This window comes from Coregonus lavaretus, assembly GCF_964263955.1.
Source record: "Coregonus lavaretus genome assembly, chromosome: 20".
NCBI classification, from domain to species: domain Eukaryota; kingdom Metazoa; phylum Chordata; class Actinopteri; order Salmoniformes; family Salmonidae; genus Coregonus; species Coregonus lavaretus.
In genome coordinates, this window is record NC_140007.1 from 7,467,138 (window position 1) to 7,489,452 (window position 22,315).

At 44.3% G+C, this 22,315-nt stretch overlaps 2 protein-coding genes and 1 pseudogene across 3 annotated transcripts; 1 reads left to right on the forward strand and 2 right to left on the reverse strand.

Annotated features, from left to right (window-relative positions):
• The first annotated feature begins 887 nt into the window (after positions 1-887).
• On the forward strand, positions 888-4,349 carry LOC311147546 (methyl-CpG-binding domain protein 4-like). The gene is made up of 8 exons (XM_084184294.1): positions 888-1,112; positions 1,267-1,773; positions 1,934-2,775; positions 2,949-3,008; positions 3,124-3,258; positions 3,400-3,549; positions 3,763-3,866; positions 4,025-4,349. The coding sequence occupies exons 2-8, from the start codon at positions 1,391-1,393 to the stop codon at positions 4,097-4,099; spliced, it is 1,749 nt and encodes a 582-aa protein (XP_084040420.1). The 5' UTR covers positions 888-1,112; positions 1,267-1,390; the 3' UTR covers positions 4,100-4,349.
• Positions 4,350-8,332: 3,983 nt separating this feature from the next.
• LOC311147694 (protein disulfide isomerase CRELD1-like) lies at positions 8,333-12,642 on the reverse strand. Its single transcript, XM_084184448.1, has 10 exons — positions 12,520-12,642; positions 12,226-12,308; positions 11,698-11,808; positions 10,132-10,223; positions 9,850-10,029; positions 9,630-9,725; positions 9,452-9,535; positions 9,242-9,337; positions 8,719-8,859; positions 8,333-8,611 (listed from the first exon to the last, which is right to left on the reverse strand). The coding sequence occupies exons 1-10, from the start codon at positions 12,634-12,636 to the stop codon at positions 8,391-8,393; spliced, it is 1,221 nt and encodes a 406-aa protein (XP_084040574.1). The 5' UTR covers positions 12,637-12,642; the 3' UTR covers positions 8,333-8,390.
• Positions 12,643-14,117: 1,475 nt separating this feature from the next.
• On the reverse strand, positions 14,118-22,042 carry LOC311148050 (interleukin-17 receptor C-like; annotated as a pseudogene). The gene is made up of 13 exons (XR_014615627.1): positions 21,909-22,042; positions 21,582-21,688; positions 21,359-21,461; positions 19,622-19,663; positions 19,329-19,474; positions 19,112-19,174; positions 18,888-18,945; positions 18,551-18,786; positions 18,261-18,311; positions 18,075-18,129; positions 16,200-16,289; positions 15,939-15,977; positions 14,118-15,753 (listed from the first exon to the last, which is right to left on the reverse strand). The product of XR_014615627.1 is annotated as an interleukin-17 receptor C-like (transcript).
• Between the last annotated feature and the right edge of the window lie 273 nt (positions 22,043-22,315).

Sequence of the window (22,315 nt, forward strand, 5' to 3'; positions counted from 1 at the left end):
TTATCCGCTCGTCATTCCCTTATGCCATAGTTTGTATATCTCAATTGACAGTAGAAACCACATTTGTTTAAGCAAGTCAGCCATATCAGCTATGTTTTTTAAAAAGGCAGCAAATGAGGCTGAATGAACTGTTTCGCTGCCAGACAAGGCTCCGCTGAAAGCCAGGTGTAGCGGTATTAAGGATTCACTACATGGTGCTGAAAAGAAAGCTCTGCTTTTGGGACAGCTTTATGTAGGCCCTAACAGTTTATGGGCACCGTTTGTCACCGTTATAGTGCAATTAATGTATTGTTTAGTTTTGTGCTGTGTTGTGTAGTGGCTTTGCTGGCATGCATCTAAACTATTTTTTTTTTTTTTTGCCCCACCAAGATTTACATGCTAAAATCGTCACTGGGTACAATGGTAGTACCATCATACTTCAAAGCTAAAACCATGGTACATTTCCATGACTCAGACTATACCATGGTATAAGTGAAAGTATCATAGTAGTACCATGGTATGAATGAAAGTACATGGTACATTGTAAGGGTCATGTTCTTCTTCTTCTTCTTTAAAGTTGTATGGCAGACTACACCTGTTGGTGTATCGCCACCACCTACCGTACCGGGTATTGAAACAAAACATATTCTATTTCGGGAAGGGGGCACGACATAATACAAAAATAAATGAAACAACCGTCCCACTCCTTCAGTCACAGTTTAAATCACATCCCGACACAGGCTCAGGTGCCGACAAGATTCCTTGTAATGCCTCTGCAGAAAAACCTCTTAGCCCCCCAAAAACGCTCATCAGCAGTCACAATGTACAGGATCTGCTCGCTTGTGCGCAGACTCCTTTCTCTGTTTCCTGTCCTGTCTCATGTGCTGCGTTCTGCGCATGGCATGTGTGAGTAAAGCAGAATCGCTCACAAACTAGGTCACACACTTCACAGCACAGCGGCAAATACAATTTATCCAAAGATGTTGATGTCATGTCTCCGAAAAGCCTGGCATCCGACAACTTTATTCTACTCGATCTTCAAGTTATATGCCAACAGAGATTAACCATTCAACCATAAAAGCACGTGATTATGAGACATGTAAACAAGCACAGCTAAATCGACTATCAAGAAGGTAAGCCAATCTGCAAATTGTTTAGCTACTTAGCTCGCTAAATAGCAGCTAGCTAGCTAGCTAATAGTCACCTATTTGCCCAAACCATACTTTTTTTAAAATATGATAGACAGGGTGAGTTGACTATTCTGATCCATCATTTTGTTTGTGGCAGGAAGGTATAGAGCCCCAGATGTCCTGAGAAGAACATCATCATGACTGAAGATAAGAGGAGCAGAGCAGGATCTCAGCCTCATGAAACCCAGCTTGGGACAGTCTGAGACAGAGTTACAGCCTCTATGCTTCTGCATGTGGACAATATGCTATCACTGGGTTATCATATGTGTCAGGCTAAGACTGAGCCTACTGTTGACACAACCTGTGCTTCCCCTACTGACAACAACACAGTCACAACCAGGCTCAAAAACACTGACCTCAACACAGAGAACTCCATCACTGACACACACTCCAATCCTAATTCTGACACAGACAATATGGCTGTTCCTGGTTCAGATATGATAGTTACCAAAGAGACTGATCCCAGTGCAGTCAAGAGTCAGCTGACCAGACAGGAGGATGGGGAGTCATGCCAGCCTTCTAGTATGCCACTGGGCTGGGTGAGAGTGGTGAGGCAGAGGAAAAGTGGGAAGACTGCAGGAAAAATGGACATCTATATAACAAGGTGATTCAGATTTTTTCTTCACCAAATACTCTCATTGCATGTAAACATCACTGAAGTGTGTCTGTATCTTACTGTCAGGGCTAGGGGCTAAGTGCATTGCAGATAGAGTGAGATCCTAGGATCATTGATTCCACATGAAGTAAATGATCTGCCTCTGTAGTCCCCAGGGACGGAGGTTCCGGTCCAGGACGTCTCTTCAAGCCTTCCTTCTCAAAGATGCAGGAGGGGGTCTACAGATAGATGACTTTGACTTCACCATTGCCAAGAGTGGCAGTGTAGCTGTGACCCCACTGCCCAGCCAGGAGAGACAGAGGAAAGGTCTTCAGGAACACACACGTCACACCTCAGAGGCCAATATCAAAGAAGACAGGCAGGACACAGAGGAGAATATGGAAAAGGAGGGTAGAATATTAGGCCTGCCTTCAAATAACACAAAAAGAGCCTCTTCCGCAAAATCCTGCAAGCTGAGAACCAGACCCAGAGACAAGGGAACGATATCAACTCAGCAGAGGCCTGACAGGCCTCCCTTGGCAAGGGGGAATCACAGACAGGCAGCTGGGAGAGGCACAGAAACGGGCCACCCATCAGACACAGATGAAGACATCAAAGAGCCAAACATACAAGCCTCTGTGAGAAGGGGTGATGATGAGACTGAGAGGCATTTGAAGGTCGTGGCAGTAGTTGATGATGTCATATTGGAGAAGAGCCCCCAGAGGAGGCCGGGGCTGCTGAGAGAGAAGCTGCTCAGGCTGGCCCCGCCCACTGAGCTACAAGACGCTCTCGTTGGTCGAGGAGAGCAGCTTCCTGTGTCACTGTTACTTGTCCCAGTCCTTAGGGTGCAGTCTGCTTCTGAGAGCGAGGGGAAGGCTGAGTCTGAAGGTGTGGGAGTGGGGGAGACTGAGGGAGTGGAGGATATAGAGGCAGAGGTGCATGAAGAAGAGCTGCCATCATCTCCCCAGACCACTGGAGGGCGATGTACACCATTAAAAGATTCCCAGAGCAGTATGTATCAATTTCCTCTGCTGTGCATTGTGCTATCAGAGTTGTGATGCATAATGTGCATTGACTGTGATGCCTAGATGGAGAAAAACGTAATCATCTTCTTGACTCAAGAGAATAACATGTTTAATGTGTGTAGTGATGCCTAAGGTGCTTGTTGTTCCTGTTCTGTCCAGAACTGTTAGGAGAGAAACGGAAGACCAGTCCTTATTTCAGTCGAAAGTCATTGAGAGATGGTAATAATTTCATAAATGATAGAATTTAACAGAACTCACCATTCTTGGAGAAAAACGTAAGTTAAATAAAAAATAGTTTATTTATGATCAAAACCCCCTATGTCCACACACACAGGTCTGAGCCCCCCCAGGAGGAATGCCTTCAGGAAGTGGACCCCTCCTCGCTCCCCCTTCCACCTGGTGCAGGAGACTCTTTTCCACGACCCCTGGAAACTCCTGGTAGCCACCGTGTTCCTCAACAAGACCAGCGGTGAGACACACACACAAACACACACATGCAAGGCTCAAACACACACACAGGCACTCAAGCACTTTTCCAATAATTTTCTAACATCTACAATAAAAACATTGGAATTATCTCACACAGTCTCTGTCCTGTCTTCCTTTTCAGGTAAGATGGCCATCCCGGTGTTGTGGCAGTTCTTTGAGCTTTACCCATCAGCGGAGGAGACCAGGAGGGCAGAGTGGAAGCCCCTGTCTGTGCTGCTGAGGCCTCTGGGCCTGTATGAACTCCGAGCCAAAATCATCATCAGGTTCTCTGGTGAGTCACTGTTCCCATCTCCACCTGTGGATCCAAGAGATGATAAATGAAATGTAGAATAACTGCTCACTGATTTCCCTCCTAGGAAGTGAAGTTTTAGTTTTAGTTGAATCGAGGATGGCGACTGGGCTATCCTATCCTCCATGTGTTAGAGGTGTGTTTGTTTTTGCCAGCACCTGAGAAATAATGGGTATGTGCATATCTCTTATGCAGATGAATACCTGAACAAGCAGTGGCGCTACCCTATAGAGCTGCATGGGATTGGGAAGTACGGCAATGACTCCTACAGGATCTTCTGTGTAGAGGAGTGGAGACAGGTGAGTGAGTCACAGACCCCATAGTAGGTTGTTGCATACAGTTTATAGTGTATTATCCCTTTAGCAAAAATGGCAACTATTCTTAAACCAACATTTAAATAATAGCGCCAGATATTGTCAACTACAGATATTGCCCTTTTGTGTGTATGTTTACATAGGTTGAACCCCATGACCACATGCTGAACAAGTACCATGCTTGGCTGTGGGAGAACCATGAGAGGTTGGGAATCTGAATGATGAGGAACTGCAATGTCACATTTTAACACAACATATTTTATCAGTGGAAGAATGTTCTAGTTCTTAAATCATAAGGCTTATAACCTGATATCTCAGTATCTCTCTTGGAAATGATCCAAAGACTATGTACTGATCCCTGCTCCTCTCAAGACTAAGTAGTAACATTCCATTGTCTGAACAGTCAAAAAACAATTGTTACTCAACATGATTGTATTAAATAAATGGTTTTATCATGTTTTAAAAGCCTAATGACTCATTTACATTCAATTGGACTTTGATGTTGTGCCTCTGGAAATGCAACTGATAAACTGTGTCCCCTTTGTCTAGTGGAGATTGGTGTTCCTTTCTTGCGTGTACTGAATAGTCTCCATCTGTCTAGCTCTGAAGCCATGCTCTGACAATAGCTCGCCCGGCCCTATTTCACATGCTAATAAACTTTCTTTAGGAGAGCACTGGTGCATTTAGCTACGCTCGGCTCCAGCTTTATTCTCTGTCAGCACACGAGTAACCCGATTCCCAAGGCAACAGTTGCCACCGCAAAACACCCAAGTGAGTGCATTTGTTTGTACTATTTGAATTTAAATCCAAGTCTTAATAGTCATGAAAGTAAATATTTGAAAAGGAAGTAGTTTGCATGTAATAAATTCAACTTTACTGTTATGAAGAATTACTTGACTGTTATGACATTGCCAGTTGTAAGAAGAGAGCTTAGTAGTGTGAAAGTTAAGACAGACCCTTTAGACGTTTTTCAATGCACAAGGACCGGACTCCACTGCTGGCACAGCCCTGTCTACGGAATGAAACTTCGTAAGAAAACAGCTTTGACGTTTTGAATGAATGGTTTACTCTCAGTTTGAACTGTGCATGTTTGATTATTTGACCCGTTCAGTGTTTATACTGCGCATGATTCTTCTATTAATTACCACAGCTGCTGTTCGCCTGACTTCAACACCTCTGTCTATTCCTCGATCCACACCTGTCCGTCAAAGTCGCTACCTTATGGTCACTCCCCTGACATTGCCCATCATCTCACCTGCCTCTGCAGCACAGCCAGTCAGCCAGGTGTGCATTAACGCTAAGAAAAAGACAATTCAAGTGTTATAAATATTTTTTGCCTGTTGTGAAAACGTCCTATCTGGTCGGCAGTCTGTCCCCAGACTGGACCCCCTCCATCCTCCTCTGGTCCATAGACGAACGGTCAGCCTGGAGACCCCTGCTGTGCATCACCACAACCACCAGAGGGCGTTGGTAATGAAGAGAAAGGAGCATTACACGTGAGTCCAGTAGTAAAACAGCAGTAGAAAACTACATGATACCGATAATATGAAAATGTCACATTTCTGCCAATTAATATTTTTTTCTCTGGGGATTTGTTAGGTATCACCAGGTGTGGCGGAAGCCATTCTACGGATCCTGCACTGAGAGAGAGGAGTACAGGTAAAAGAATCCTCGTCTGAATTATTGCTTTCCTTCCCATACCTAGGTGGGCTTCTGGCTTCTGTCATGTTGTTTATAAATCTCCAGATCGGATTTTCCAGATCAGAGGTACGCCAGCAGCTGAAGAGCCAGATAGAGGAGAAGCGGGCGGGGCTGATGCTGCAGTTGACCAGTAAGGCAGAGGAGGCAGAGTTTTTACAGGAAGTGGATCGCTTGGCTCTCTCCAGTGAGAGACAGCAGAGGATCCAGCACAGCAGAGAGATGAGCCAGTACAGAGATGAGAACAAGAAGGTAATACACCAGGGATCATCAACTAGATTCAGCCGCGGGTCGGAACAGGCAGCGTCGGCAGGTAGCCTAGCGGTTAAGAGTGTTGGGCCAGTAATTGAAAGGTCACTGGTTTGAATCCCTGAGCCGACTAGGTGAAAAATCTGTAAATGTGCCCTTGAGCAAGGCACTTAACCCTAATTGCTCATGTGAGTCGCTCTGGATAAGAGCGTCAACTAAAATGTTAAATATAAACATAATTACAAATAATTTTTAGACTGCAAGACGCCCAAACAGATATGTTTGACTAAAACTTAATAATTTCAAACCTTGCTTACATGTGTATATGATCACGTATCTCTATTATGCATGGGAATACTTGGGAACAGATTTCTTAAATTAAAATCACTTGGAGCTGATTTCCTGGTGTTTTTATAGTCTTATGTCCAACAATAAAAAGTTTCTTTTTTTTTTTTTTCAGAAAACCACCCGCGGGCCAAATTCACGGGCCGCCAGTTGGGAAACCCTGCAATACACACACACAATGTACTAATGGCTGGAGCGGGTGGTTTCCATGGTTTCCATGTGTTTGATGCCATTCCATTTGCTCTGTTCCGGACATTATTATGAGCCGTCCTCCCCTCAGCAGTCTCCACTGACTTAGTCCTAATGTGAGATTCTTTACTCACATACTCTTCTCTTTTGTGTGTGTGTGTGTGTGTATAGCTGATGGAGCAGAGCTGGAGGGACAGGGCACTGACTCGCTCTCTGGATGCCCTGAGGGAGCGAGAACTGCTACGCCACAACCCCATTAACTGGAGCGGCACACTGAAATAGAAACGCACACCTCTGCTCACAAATGTTCACACATATTCTCTTTTTCCATAGCTAGCTTTGTAGGGGACTTCTTCACTATCTGTTTCCTTGAATGACTTTAATCTACATGCAACGGCAGTGTCTTCAGCAATGAGCAGCATTAGCTCAAATTAAATTGCTTTTAGTTCATTTCAACAACATGTCAAATACAAATGGTGAAAGAGGTTATTGTAAAGAGAATAGAACTCTGGGGAATCAGAATTCCTTATTAAATAAATGGCCATAATGCAAAGAAGTGCTGGGAAGCTTAGACCTAACATACACAACAAATATACTGGTTCTGGAACCTAAGGACATGATTAACAATTCAAATGGAGATGATTGAAAACATCATCTGGAATGTTGAAAATGAAGAAAGACGGATCATTTGAATAAATGTTTTATTCTAAACGTACTAGCTCTAGTAGCTACTCGGGATGAGGGTGGAACAACGTGGAGGGATTATTAAACAGATCACTTTGTGGATTCAACTGCAAATGTTGACAGTTCTGATCAAATACATTTGTGCATTTCATTGTACAGTACCCCATTTTACCTGGTGCTGATCAAACTCGATGTATCACACACATCAAACAGATACAGAATAAAAATCAGAAAAATGTATTTGCAAAAAAAGATGTTCAGAAATGAGTTATTGCAAAACAATAAAAATGGGTGTTCACTAGGACTACTGCCTTTTACTCTCTTGCTTTCTCATGCACACTGCTCAGGCTGTACGGTTTGGGGTGGTGACACATTATTATCATTATTATTATTATTATTATAGTGATGATCCTTTTATCCTGGTTGAACAGTTTAAGGGGGAAACAAGCAGCTCTATAAAGTTCAGTCTTTCATGCCAATCAGGACAATAAATCCATACAGTATGGCCTTTCTCAGATCCTTTTCTCATGCATTCATACAGTAAGAATCAGTTTGTGCAAAAACACAAAGTCATAATAGGGATGGGATTATAAATAGTGTTATAACGTTGGACATCATTTCACTGGTGCGACAGGACGCATCTGTCCTTTCCTAAACATTTCCCATGTCCACCATAGCAGCAGTCTTTAGTGCTTCAATGACCATCCCATATCACCTATCTCCCATATCACCTTCTATCTCCCATTACCAGGGAAACACCTCTGTTCCTCAGTAAAAGGTGAAATGATGAACAGTAGAATGCTGATGAGGTAAGACGGGTAGCTAAGAAGTTTGGGTTGCGATGCGTGGAAATGGACAGACATCATTTTGGAGCAATATTTTGCCCAGTAGAAGATACAAATGCATAATAACTTGGTAACAATCAGTAGTGGTCTTATTAGACCTGACACTCCCTCCCTTTTCTCCCCCCATGAGTCGAGGCAAGAGGCTTGGGTTTTGTCTCCCATATCAGTGCAGACAGAGAGTCCAGTGTCCTTAGTGTCTTTTCAGTGTTCTTGGATCAAGTAGTACCCAGTGTTCTATATTCACTCCTCCATTGAGCTCTCTGATTTGACTAACTCCAAGGTCTCTTATTCATCTCCCTTTATCATCTTAAAGGTTCACAATCCAGAAGACCCACATCCTTTAGAACCCCCCCCCCCCCGCCACCCCCCCAAAGTAGTACAGTACATCCCTGATTGGCTAGCATTCCTGTAGCCGTCCCACCCCCTCTGAGTTTTTGTCGCCCTCATTGGCTTGCATTCAAGAGTTCCTTCCTCTCCTCTATCCCTGGCTCCTGATAGGCTAGCGTCCCTTTAGGAAGCCGTCCAGCATGCGGTCGCCCTTCTCTGACAGCCAGTATCCGGCCATGGCGGCCACGCCTCCGATGAAGATGGCGGTGAAGACCATGTCGCCCTTGGCGGCGAGCGTTGCTAGGGCACAGATGACCACGCCAAAGAACATCTGCTGCAGGACCAGGACCTCGTCATCAGTCATGTCATCAAACAGACCCTTCTCTGGACCACCTGATGGGGAGATGGCGGAGGAAGAGAGAGAGATTAGGTTTGTGATGCTGTGGTGTGTAGGTCATGCAGAAAGAACTATCACGTTTGTGTGTGTGTGTGTCACTTACTCAGCGGCTGGTTCTCCACACAGATGCTGTCTCTACGGATGAAGCCGTCAGCACATTCACAGCGGAAGGACCCCTCGTCATTGAAACACGCCTCATTCAGCCCTGGACATGCTATCGCCCGCTCACTACACTCATCCACATCTGGGAGGGAGAGAAAGAAAAGATGGACAGAGTGAACCCCATGACAAGAGTGTATACTAAGTCAGACTGCTTTAATAAAAGGTTCATCGGATTGGCTGAATCAGGGGCGCAACTTTGGTTTTAGAAGTGGGGGGGGGGACATAATTATTTTTATCCAGTCGGATAAACATTCCAAACAGCCTACCCGACCGCTAGGAGGCGTCCGCATGGTCCTAAAGAACTCTGTTTGCCTTGTTTTATATCACATTCCAATGATAAAACCGGCGGGGGACAAAAATACAATTTCAGAATGTGGGGGGGACATGTCCACCGTCCGTCCGTCCGTCCCCAGTGAACGTTGCGCCCTTGGGCCGAATCATATAGTAAAAAAGAGTTCCCTCACCGAGACATTTGGCTCCTCTGAGCTTGTATCCCCGAGCACATTTCTTACAGCGGGCTGGACCACTGCCCATACAGCCCACACATGCCTGGTCACAGCCTGGCACAGAGGAGAGAGGACAGAGGTCTGGTTCAGCACACAGGTCTACCAACAACAAACAGGATCAGTCATTACTCTGTTACTAGCAGATAGTAGAGGGAGAGCCTACAGTACCTCTGCACTCGTACGATCCATCTGTGTTGTGGCAATAGGTGTTGGAGGGACATCGAGCCAGCTCTGTGCCACACTCATCAGTGTCTGGAAACAACATGCACAGCAGGAGTTAAACGCAGACACAGTCCGAAAACTAACGGACGACACACAAATACACACACAAAAGCCAAATACTCACCAACACACTTGTTGTCATGGAAGAGCCACCCAGGTTTGCATTCCAGACATTTGTAGTTCTCTGGCCCTGAGCACTTTTTACAGGAGTGGTAGCATGCTACAGACATCACACAGAGGATAAATTATTGGTTTGTGAGCATTCTACATGAGATTGCTTGATAATATATAAGCCAGGCTGTCTGGTTGATGTTCAGACAGGCAAACTGTTTCTGAATGGGTACCTGCGCAGGCTGGTGTGCTGTGATTGGAGCTCTTCTCTCTGTAGTAGCCGTCTGCACAGCTCTGACACAGCTGACCGAAGTACCCCGGGTCACACACGCACTCTCCATCTCCCAGACGCGTGCCCTCTCCCTCACAGCGACCCAGACCACCACACACACCTCCAGGACCGGACAGACACTCTGCAGCACAACAACACACAGGGTTAATACCGTGACTGTGTGTGTGTGTGTGTGTGTGTGTGTGTGTGTGTGTGTGTGTGTGTGTCTGTGTGTTCTCAGTACCTTTGCAGTCTGGTCCAAAACGTCCCGGGGGACAGCAGAGTGGGAGCTCTTCTATACACAACCACTCAAATAGGTCTGGAGCCTCTTGTTGTCTATGCACACAGAGAGAGACAGTGACAAGGTCAGTGGTGAGAAGGGAAGGACACACAAATAGCATACTGCTTAGGTGTGTACGTACATTGACACAGATCAGTTACAGTGCCGTGAAAAAGTATTTGCCCCCTTTCTGATTTTCTCTATTTGTGCATATTTTTGATACTTAATGTTATCAGATCTTCAACCAAAACCTAATAGATAAAGGGAACCGGAGTTTACAAATAACAAAAAAAAAGATAGTTAATTAAATAAATAAAATAAGTAAGTTATGCAACACCCAATTCCCCTGTGTGAAAAAGTAATTGCCCCCTTACACTCTAACTGGTTTTGCCACCTTTAGCTGCGATGACTGCAGCCAAATGCTTCCTGTAGTTGTTGATCAGTCTCTCACATCGCTGTGGAGGAATTTTGGCCCACTCTTGCATGCAAAAGTAGAAAGGGGGCAAATACTTTTTCACAGCACTGTATACACTCCCCTCCATAAAGAATTTGGACAATGAAGCCACCATTTTAAATTTGACTACACTCCAGCATTTTGGATTTGAGATCAAATGTTTCAAATGAAACGACATTACAGATATCACCTTTTACTTGAGGGTATTTTAATACATATCTGTTTTACCGTTTAGAAATGATAGCACTTTATATATCTAGTCATACGTATTTGGACAAATTCACTTATATTGTATTAAAGTAGTCCAATAGGAACTGAATGGTAAATGATAACTGGATGAATTGTCTTTCTAAGTGAGTAAATAAGATGTTTCTGAACACTTCTAAACTAATCCTGGTAATGCCAAGATTAAGAAAAATCATGAATGAATCATTAATAATGATGAGTGAGAAACATGCTAACCTCTCACCATTACCAATAACGGGGAAGGTTAGCATTTTGGTGGGGGTATGATCTTTGTGCCTTTCTCACTCATAATTTCCACAATTCATTAATGATTATCCATAATCATGATAGCATCCACATGAATGTAGAATATTCTTATTTACAATAAAAGTGACTCCAAAATGACACAATAGATGTGTTATTCACCAAAATATAATCCGAAACAACCAAAACAAACTGCAAATCCATCCAACGAGTTTGTAGACTCACAAGCTTGATATAGTCATCGAGTGCAAGGAATATGGGACCAAATACTACACTTTTATCTACTTTAATACGCTGTAAGTGAATTTGTTTATACTTATGACTTCATCAAATGGGGGGACTAGATACATAAAGTGCTTCGATTTCTAAACGGTAAAACAGATATGTATGATAATACCCTCAAATAAAAGGTGAAATTACTTGCTGTTGCCTCATATGACACATTTGATCTCAAATCCAAAATGCTGGAGTATAGAGCCAAATAAAATGTTGCTTCACTGTCCAAATGCATATGGAGGGGAGTGTACACATTTAAATAATAACACATTTACAGTCAGATCCAAACAGACACGATGTGGCATACATACCGGTGGAACCACCATGTCTCCACTTGGTCCTCTATCTGCTCCAGCAGTTTGTTACAGTCAAAGTCTGATTTCTCACACGCTGCCTCCACTATCTCCAGCAGCCTGGTTTCACTGAGAATGAGGATGGGAGGGGAAGAGTGAGTAATGTAGAACACTTCACTAGCGAACATAGCACAGAGAAAACAAATAACAGACCCTCGTATCCTCCATTATGCACTCTAGGAGTATCACACACACACACACAGTTTTGAGAGGCTGTCATACTGTGTAAGAACATAGGGGGTACTAAGCTCGTCTTGTCAGCCTTGGCTTAATCAGAAGGACAACAGATTCAGGTCAGTGGCATCAGATTCAAGCCTTTATAGCAATAATGGTGCATTGGCCACTCAACAACATGCTATGGCTTGTCAGAGATTAGCAGGCCTTGTGGACTTGCCTCTGCGTAAACACAGATGTTAGACTGTAGGTCCTAAAGACTGCTTATTCGTAGAGATTCTAGAGACATGGGCATAGTGGGGCCTATAGTACCTGCGAGCATATTTAGCCAGCTTTTCCTCCTCCCAAGCAGTGTTGCCACCCCCAAAATTCTTATTGGATGTTTTCTCCAGTCCCTGGGAAAAACAAAAAATCAAATACCATCAGGTGAAGACAGAAACAGAACAACAAAGAGAGTAAAATGGCAGCTACTGACAGAGACATAAGCAATAAGCAAAATAGAGATACCAACAGATACAAACACGCACAATATGACCGACAAACTAACAAACAGAGGGAGTGAGAGAGACGGGAAGAGAGACAGACATACAGACAGACGACTTCTACCTTGATGAAGCTGTCAGTGAGCTTGCGGCAGGTCTGGCATGGTGCAGTCTGTACTCGGACCACAGACAACACAGAAAAGAGCACCAGGGCAGGGAGCAGGGGCCACAACCACGACATGGCTTGGACTACCTACCACTCAGCCACGGAGGACAGAGACAGGAGATTCAGTACATCGTAGTTGACCCTAACTACTGATACACAGTCTGATATTTCTTCATCACAGTGGTTATGTCACGATTTGTTACTGTGTCTTTCAATCAACCTAGTCATTCATCATACTTTGAGAACTGCTGTGTACCATGATGGGCAGCAGGATTTAAAAAAGTGTGTGAGAAAAAAAAGGAGGATGAGTTATATACGTTTTTCAGTAAACAATGCAGTGCCACTGACTTCCTGTATCTTTATCTCTCTAATCATAGCTATGTTTTGCCAAATCCAAATCTAGTTGGATCCTGTTAAGGATAAGCCTAATGATGATTATGTTACATCGCATATGCTGCCTGGCAAAAACATAGCTAACTTAGCTAGTTTTATTATTAGCTAGGTATGGAGCTCACTAACGTTGTCCTGACTGAGCCATCTAGGCTGTGGACCAGAAGATCATCATCATTCTAGCTAGTTAACGTTAGCCAAGGTCCCGTTCGCAGTCACATCTGATAACCCTCCATCCCATCAGGTCAGTGCAAGTAATATGAAATGATTCAAAACCACCGCTGCTGCCTACTGTACATTGTAAGACAGAAAATGTACTATGCTAACTAGCTAGCTGCCAACTAATGCACTTTTTAAGGCAATTTAGCTAGCTGCATAGCTAATGTTAGCCACATTGCTTCAACAAAGATCTGCTTCCAAAGAATGATGCTGTGCTGAATCCTACCTTCAGCTTGCTGCAAACTCTCAGAGTTTGCAGGCAATAGACTGGGAGCGTCCTCAGCACAGTAATGCAATTACACGGTCGTTCACCGGTTTAGTTCTTCAACCATGCCATTCATTGACCAGCCACCTTATTATCTAAGGTAGTTTCCTGACCGGTGCTGATGCAAGGGTTCTAGTAGCTTTTTACTGTCTCTTTTTGGTTGAGACGCAGCTGGCAGGATACCGCCCAATCCCACTGGGACCTCAGTCTTCAACCAATCATTACTCGCCGAGTACCAAAATGGGCGCGCCTTGTTCCTAAACGACATGAAAGGATCGTTTGCCCTGAGACTATTTGGCAGACAGGAAATCATTCAAGATTATTTAGAATCACTGCAATTTCAACACTTCTTTTTATTTTTGTACAAATACACATGAACATGAATCAAACCACTGTAGACGGTTTTGACTAGGTGGTATACAGCAATGACCGGAAGTGACTTTTTCGTAGCGGGTTAGGAGAATTTATGCAGCAGGTTAGGATAATTAATGTAGCAGGTTATGATAATTAGGTTAAGGTTAGGAAAAGTGTTAGGGTTAGTTAAAATGCTCTCCTAACCTGCTACGAAAAGTAACTTCTGTCCGTAGTTGTGCTCCATCTAGTCACAACCACTGTAGACCTATGACTGATTATTGATCACCCAGTCACAGTAATGCACCACAACATAATGCACAAATGTTGGGGAAGCTACTCTGAAATCATAGTTTACCAAACTACCAATTACTTCACACTGGAAGAAGTTAAGCTACATTAAAGCTACCCTTAATTTAAAAAAATACTTTACTTCAGTAAAGCTATTTTGGAGTAGTTCACTACATCCAAGCTACTTAGTGAAAAATTAACCTATCTAAATCTGAAATGTCATAGGCTACAAATTGCAAGACAGATCGCTCTGGAGTCAGATGTTAACAGAATGTGTAATTTAGCCTATTAAACACGTTTAAAGTGAGAATTAGGAATGTCTGATACCAAAAAAGAAAGGACATTCTTGCCTACTTCATCCATATTTTATTTGAGCAAGTAGTTAGCAAAAAAAAAAGTAAAACTACTGAAAACACTAATAAGATTTTTATTTAGTTAAACTACCACCAAGCTACTGCAAAATGTCGTTTAATTAGTAGTTGAACTACATGTAGTTCACTACTTCCTAACCCTGGCGTTTAACAACTTAACAAACCACTTAGTAAAATAAAAAACTTTACAAATTAACCATATAACATTTTGAAATGAAGATAATGGTTGAGTACAACAATGTCACACATTTACAGTTCAGGGATGAGCACCAAGATGGAGTTGACAGTAGTGTTTCAGGAGCGCAAAAGTGAATAACTTACAATATTTACAAGTCATGCTCTACTTTGGACAGTAGCTCTACACCTGCATGATGAGATACAGTGTCAACAAGTCACCATCTCCTGAAGTCCTTATGTCCAGTATCTGATTATAGTATACTGTCTAAGTGCCACAGTTACCGTCCTTTAGAAAAAGCCCCTGGTTCCTTCCTAGCCTCGCATGCCCTCTCAGACCCACTCCATCCCGCTGGTCTTGGTGCAGGTGTCAGGACTGGATGGTGGGGTGGTGAGACACGGCTCCAGAGGCACAGACTCCCAGGGGTCCTCCACCCCTGCACCAACACAGTCCTGTGGCAGCCCTGCAAGCTGTAACACTGCTGAACCCCCCGCAAACCCTCTCAGCCCACCAGCCAGAGCCCGTGAGGCTGCCCTGAGCCCCCCTGCCAGTGCCCATGAGGCTGCCCCCCTACCTCGCCCCAAAGCCAGTTCAGTCAGGAAGCCCAGGCTCTGGGAGGGGAGGCTGAAGAGCTGCATCCCCCTGAAGAGCTCAGGCAGGGGGCGGCCACCACCAGGAGGCTGGGTGGGCAGAGACTCAAACTGCACCAGGGTGAAGCGTTCGCCGGCGCGGCCCTGCAGATTGTCCGCCAGAATGCAGGTGAGTGAAGCGCTGAAGACATCCAAATATGGAGAACGACACCCCTCCACTGCCTCCCCATCCTCGTCACACCCACTCCCCCGGAGAGTGTCCCTCTCCCATCCCCTGCTGCCCCACTCCTCTGCCCTCTCCCAGGCTGCCTGGGTCAGCACCAGCACCACTTTGCCCCCCTGTCTCTGCAGGCAGTCCAGCCGGGAGTGGAGCCATGGAACAGGTCCCAGGACACTGAGCTCAGTCCGGGCTCCACAGGTCAACAGACACACTGAAGCCCAGAGAGGACAGGGACGTGCCCAAACGGCACAGCAGCCCCGGCAGAGCCTGATCACTGTCAGGAGGGTACAGCAACACGATATGGCTGCCTCCTACTGCACCTGAGAGAGGGAGAGAGGGGGAGGGGCGTGTAGAGAAAAGGGATGGAGAGGGAGAAGAAGGACAGAGGTAAGGGAGGTAGAGGGAAGGAAATCAAGAGAGAGAGCGCTTATTCTTCTAAAAACGTGAAGAACGTGTATAATTGGACTCAGACTAGAGACTGTGAATAGAAGGGGCAAATTATTACCTCCTATGTCATCGTCTTTCAGCCATCTCCACACGTATCCTGTCAGCAGACACACATCGTAATTATGGCAAAGTCATTACGGTGAGATGTGTGTGTGCTGTCCTAGCCTCAGTACCAAGCTGAGAAATTTGCCTCACACTCTCGAAATAAACATCTCAGGCTTGAAACCAGGCAAGTAGTATTATATTAATTTTATTAGATGTGATTACATAGCTTCAGAGATAGCTAATAATATTATGAATATATAGTTGCATCACTAACCTTTGAGAGCACCATGGATGACGCAGGCCCCAAGTACCGCCAGACAGATTAATCCAATCAGGAGAGTCAGACTCCATCGGTTCCGTGGTGCTATAGGGGAAGTCTGTCTGATTATATAGAGCTGGGGATCAATGCCTCATAATCCATGACTGTATCCATTATTTCTGCCAAATATCCTTTTAGCTAATAGAGCACTAATCTCTATGCTGCGTGTTAGAGAGACAGAGATTAACCAATGAGCTAACCTGGTCTATACTATTGACACTGATATACAATTAACAATATGGTTAACTTCATCAGTTGAGTTAATACAGTCACCTCCAAAATTATTGGAACCTTTGATAAAGATAAGCAAGAAAAGACTGTATAAATTAAGTAATACAAATTCTGAGCTGTTTGCAAAAAAAGTTGGGAAAATATATGATTTTATAATAATACAATTGCATGTTGTATAACAAGTAATACACCAACCCCCCCCCCCCCCAATTAAAACAAAAAAATTACTTAACAACAACAACAACAACTGATAGGTGTCAAAATTATTGCCACCCCTAAAGATTCAAACAAAAAATGTAAATCTGCATGAACATTCTACTTTGTTAAGGTAATCTCAGCTTAAGGAACTGTAATGTGGCCTTCCATGGCTTCCTGTTTCACTGGGGCATAAAAATTAAGTAACATAAAATCCATTTGTCATCCATCACCATGGGGTAAGGTAAAGAACTCACAAACAAAAAGAGACAAATGGTTGCTGACCTTCATAAATCAGGCAAGGGGTACAAAACAATTACTAAAACAATAATTATAAACTGGGTGGTTCGAGCCCTGAATGCTGATTGGCTAGACCGTATACCGCGGGTTTGACAAAACATGTATTTTTACTACTCTAATTACATTGGTGACCAGTTTATAATAGCAATAAGGCATCTGCCTCACTGTGCGTGGGGACAGGATACACTTACCAGCAGTTTACCACTGTTCAAGTGGTTTTACACTTTTTAATTATTGCCCTAATAGTGATATGTGGTATAATTAAGCAATAAGGCACTCGGAGGTTTGTGATATGTTGCCAATATACCACGGCTAAGGGCTGTATTCAGGCACTCTGCGTTGCGTCGTGCATAAGAACAGCTCTTAGCTGTGGTATGTTGGCCATATACCACACCCCCAGGCTTATTGCTTAATTATACCACTTACCACTATTAGGGCAAGTATTAAAAAGTGTAAAACCACTTGAACAGTGGTAAGTGTATCTTATCCCCACGCACAGTGAGGAAGATGGTTCGGGAGGCAATGGAAAATCGAAGGGCATCAGTTGGAGAATTACAGAATTTGGTCACATCTTGGGGGTCACCAAGTCTCCAGGGTTGCTAGAAAATATCCTTTATTGAGAGCAACCAACAAATGTAAATGCCTGGAGTTTGCTAAACGGCATTGGCACTAGGATTGGAACCGGGTGCTATGGTCAGGTGAAAATAGAGGTCTTTAACCACGCAAACCAGCGGTGGGTTTTTGTCAACGAAGGATGCATATGCCGAAAATAACCTCATACCTATAGTAAAATATAGTGTTGGATCTTTGATGTTATGGGGCTGTTTTGCTTCCACTGGTCATGGGGCCTTTGTTAAGGTCAACGGCATCATGAACTCTACCAAGTACCAGAAAATGTTAGCCCAAAAACCTGGTTGCGTCTACCAGGGAGAACTTGTGGTTCAAGCACATAAAATAAAATAAAAAGTGAACATACAATATAGCTCGATAAAATCATCTTTATCAAGGGCGCCAGTAGTTTTGGAGGTGGCCAGATAATCAATCATTATAGATCAATTGTATGAAAATGCATGACATATTGACGCTCAGGGATGAAATTCGTACTTGCAAATGGACATATTAAGGGATCCAGCTTTGTATCCATCCCCTGCACTTTCATCTAGACAACAAGAAGCAGTACAGTGTCAGACACAAACACTTCTCAGTAAATACAGGCTCACATTTTCATTTATACGGTGCATGTTGCCCAATAGTCATTGGACAAGTGTGAAAGGAAAGAAAAGGTCTTACCTGAACACACAGAGCAGGATGGGGGTTCACATTGATGAACTCTCCTCTTTTCTGACAAGACACATCCAAACACATACACACTGTTAGTCATCAGGAAACACCAGATAGTCCTCTGTGATTTAGCAATGCCAAAGTCGTGGGTTTGATTCCTGCTGGGGCCACCCATACGAAAATGTATGCATGCACTACTGTGAGTCGCTTTGGATAAAAGCGTCTGCTAAATGGCATATAGTATTATACACATTATTAAAGGTAATGGGTAAGTAGACTTTTCACAAAGTTGGCATTACCCAGTGTCCGTGGAGAGCGGCCGTCCACCCGGCGTGTGTGTGATTGTGCATCCTCTGCCTGGTTCCCATCACTTCCTCACACTGCCCCCCCACTGAGTCCCTCCTGCACAGCCACAGTTCCCCCTCTAGCTGGCAGGGGGCAGTGATGTTCCAGCTCAGTGCTGTGCCGTTCTCTGCACTAGTCTGAGCCTCCACTGACACAGATACGTTGTTGTGCCACATACTTCTGAAAAGCTCTGAGTGAGGAATGGAGGCATTTCGCTGTTAGAATATCAAACCCTTCAAGTCCAGAAGCAAGGTTTCTGCGGTAGGGAAGGAATCTTATTGGTCCCCTTACCTTTGTTGTTCATGAAGGGGCAGATCTCTCTGCGTAGATTCTTTCCCTTCCACCAAACCTGATGGAAAGCCACAGACAAGGAATGTGCATGTGACTCCTGCATGATAATGATTACAAAATGTTTCATTTTCTGTCAAATTATATCAATCTTCAATTCAGCATTGGAAACAGGTTGTTCCTCAGCTTTTTTATGCCGAGCTGCAGCCAAATCAAGCAATGTTTACCTTAAAGCACAGACAGGGCGCTATAGACCTCAGCGGGATTATCATCTCTCTCTGGCCCTCTTGCTGAAAGAAGAAGAAAGGAATTTAGGAAGAGAAGGTGACAGTGAGCAAAGAGGTTACAGCTTGACCTTATAAAAATTTGTGCTTTACAAGCTAAGGATGATGCTAAATTATTTAGACAAGTAGACAGACTTTCAACGGTAACAGACAGACTGACCCACTCCTGGATTCTGCAGAATCCAAGCTCTTCAGTCCCGGACATCTGACACATGCTCATCCCACTGGTCGGTGTTTCGTTAGAACTCTTTAATTTGAGCACAGCCACATCTCTCTTCTCATCAATCACAGCTTGGAGCCTGGGCACTGAGACATGAATCAGCCAATCAGATGTCAGTCAATCAGGGGTTTAAATGGTGGCATAAAACTAAATCAGGTTCAGTGCAATACATGAGGATGCAGAGAACAGTGTACTGATGAAAATGATTGCAACTTAAAATAATAATGACTCACCATCACATTCTTTCACAATACCATCTAGGTTTGGGGAACAAACTTCAAGACAGAAAGAGGGGGAGAGAGTGGTCGTCAAAATACATGATCTGATTAATAAAATGCATAGCCTACAGTACAGTTGTGGTATAAATGTATGATATACACTGCTCAAAAAAATAAAGGGAACACTTAAACAACACAATGTAACTCCAAGTCAATCACACTTCTGTGAAATCAAACTGTCCACTTAGGAAGCAACACTGATTGACAATAAATTTCACATGCTGTTGTGCAAATGATATAGACAACAGGTGGAAATTATAGGCAATTAGCAAGACACCCCCAATAAAGGACTGGTTTTGCAGTTGGTGACCACAGACCACTTCTCAGTTCCTATGCTTCCTGGCTGATGTTTTGGTCACTTTTGAATGCTGGCGGTGCTTTCACTCTAGTGGTAGCATGAGACGGAGTCTACAACACACACAAGTGGCTCAGATAGTGCAGCTCATCCAGGATGGCACATCAATGCGAGCTGTGGCAAGAAGGTTTGCTGTGTCTGTCAGCGTAGTGTCCAGAGCATGGAGGCGCTACCAGGAGACAGGCCAGTACATCAGGAGACGTGGAGGAGGCCGTAGGAGGGTAACAACCCAGCAGCAGGACTACTACCTCCGCCTTTGTGCAAGGAGGAGCAGGAGGAGCACTGCCAGAGCCCTGCAAAATGACCTCCAGCAGGCCACAAATGTGCATGTGTCTGCTCAAACGGTCAGAAACAGACTCCATGAGGGTGGTATGAGGGCCCGACGTCCACAGGTGGGGGTTGTGCTTACAGCCCAACACCGTGCAGGACGTTTGGCATTTGCCAGAGAACACCAAGATTGGCAAATTCGCCACTGGCGCCCTGTGCTCTTCACAGATGAAAGCAGGTTCACACTGAGCATGTGACAGACGTGACAGAGTCTGGAGACGCCGTGGAGAACGTTCTGCTGCCTGCAACATCCTCCAGCATGACCGGTTTGGCAGTGGGTCAGTCATGGTGTGGGGTGGCATTTCTTTGGGGGGCCGCACAGCCCTCCATGTGCTCGCCAGAGGTAGCCTGACTGCCATTAGGTACCGAGATGAGATCCTCAGACCCCTTGTGAGACCATATGCTGGTGCTGTTGGCCCTGGGTTCCTCCTAATGCAAGACAATGCTAGACCTCATGTGGCTGGAGTGTGTCAGCAGTTCCTGCAAGAGGAAGGCATTGATGCTATGGACTGGCCCGCCCGTTCCCCAGACCTGATTCCAATTGAGCACATCTGGGACATCATGTCTCGCTCCATCCACCAACGCCACATTGCACCACAGACTGTCCAGGAGTTGGCGGATGCTTTAGTCCAGGTCTGGGAGGAGATCCCTCAGGAGACCATCCGCCACCTCATCAGGAGCATGCCCAGGCGTTGTAGGGAGGTCATACAGGCATGTGGAGGCCACACACACTACTGAGCCTCCTTTTGACTTGTTTTAAGGACATTACATCGAAGTTGGATCAGCCTGTAGTGTGGTTTTCCACTTTAATTTTGAGGGTGACTCCAAATCCAGACCTCCATGGGTTGATAAATTTGATTTCCATTGATCATTTTTGTGTGATTTTGTTGTCAGCACATTCAACTATGTAAAGAAAAAAGTATTTAATAAGATTATTTATTTCATTCAGATCTAGGATGTGTTATTTTAGTGTTCCCTTTATTTTTTTGAGCAGTGTATATTATTCTTACCATTTTGTAAAGAGGGGATAATGGTGGTTCCTGAGGTAGATAATGCATAGACCTTGACTGGACTTCCATATGGTACTGGCACCAGCAATAAGGATAGCCACATCTGCAGAAATCAAACATGTCCTGTCAACTAAACAACCCTAGCAGTGCCCAAAGTTCCCCAAAATAACCATAACATTTTTAATAGACAACAGTTCAATGACAGGTGATGGAGGGAATTTACCTCAGGAGAGTGCTGGTCCCCCAGCGCTGAATGGCTCAATGTAAATGTCACTTTCTTGCAGCGATCAATGACGTGTGGGTAGCTGTAACACAATGTTACAGAAGCTTCTGGAACATATACAGTAGGAGAGACAGCAGAGCAAGTATTGTAGTTTTCATGAGAAAGTGCAAAACACAGTCAAAAGGTTGAAAGACATTCAGTTAATATGAAGTTAGCAAACACAGTGAGACCATCATTTATTTGACTTGACCATATACAGTTCCCCCAATGAGTGTGTGTGTGTGTGTGTGTGTGTGTTATCTCTTTTGGCACAATATTTGTTCTTACCTGTTTGGCTGGGTGGCATCCCTAGGGCACTCCTTTCTCCCTCTTCCTTCTGCTTAGGGTTGTAATCTTTGTTACCGTGGTCAGCAGACACTTCCTGGTCCTCGTGCTGATCTGAGACGGCAGAAACAGCAACACCATATCATGTGCTGAGAACAGCAAAGCTGCAAAAGCCCCAAAACTACAACCTATCAATAGTATCCTGCAGTACACACAAAAGTCCCAGGCACAGTGACATCCTGTTGGAGTTAAGGTTAGTCCTGTTAGGGGTAGTGGTAGTGTTATGGTTAAGGACTGCGGAATAATGCATTGAGACATTAGAGTGCATCACAGTGTCTCCCTAGGCAGGCCACAATGTATCAAGGGTAGGATTTACTAGACTAATCACAGTGTCTAGGACGAGAGAGATT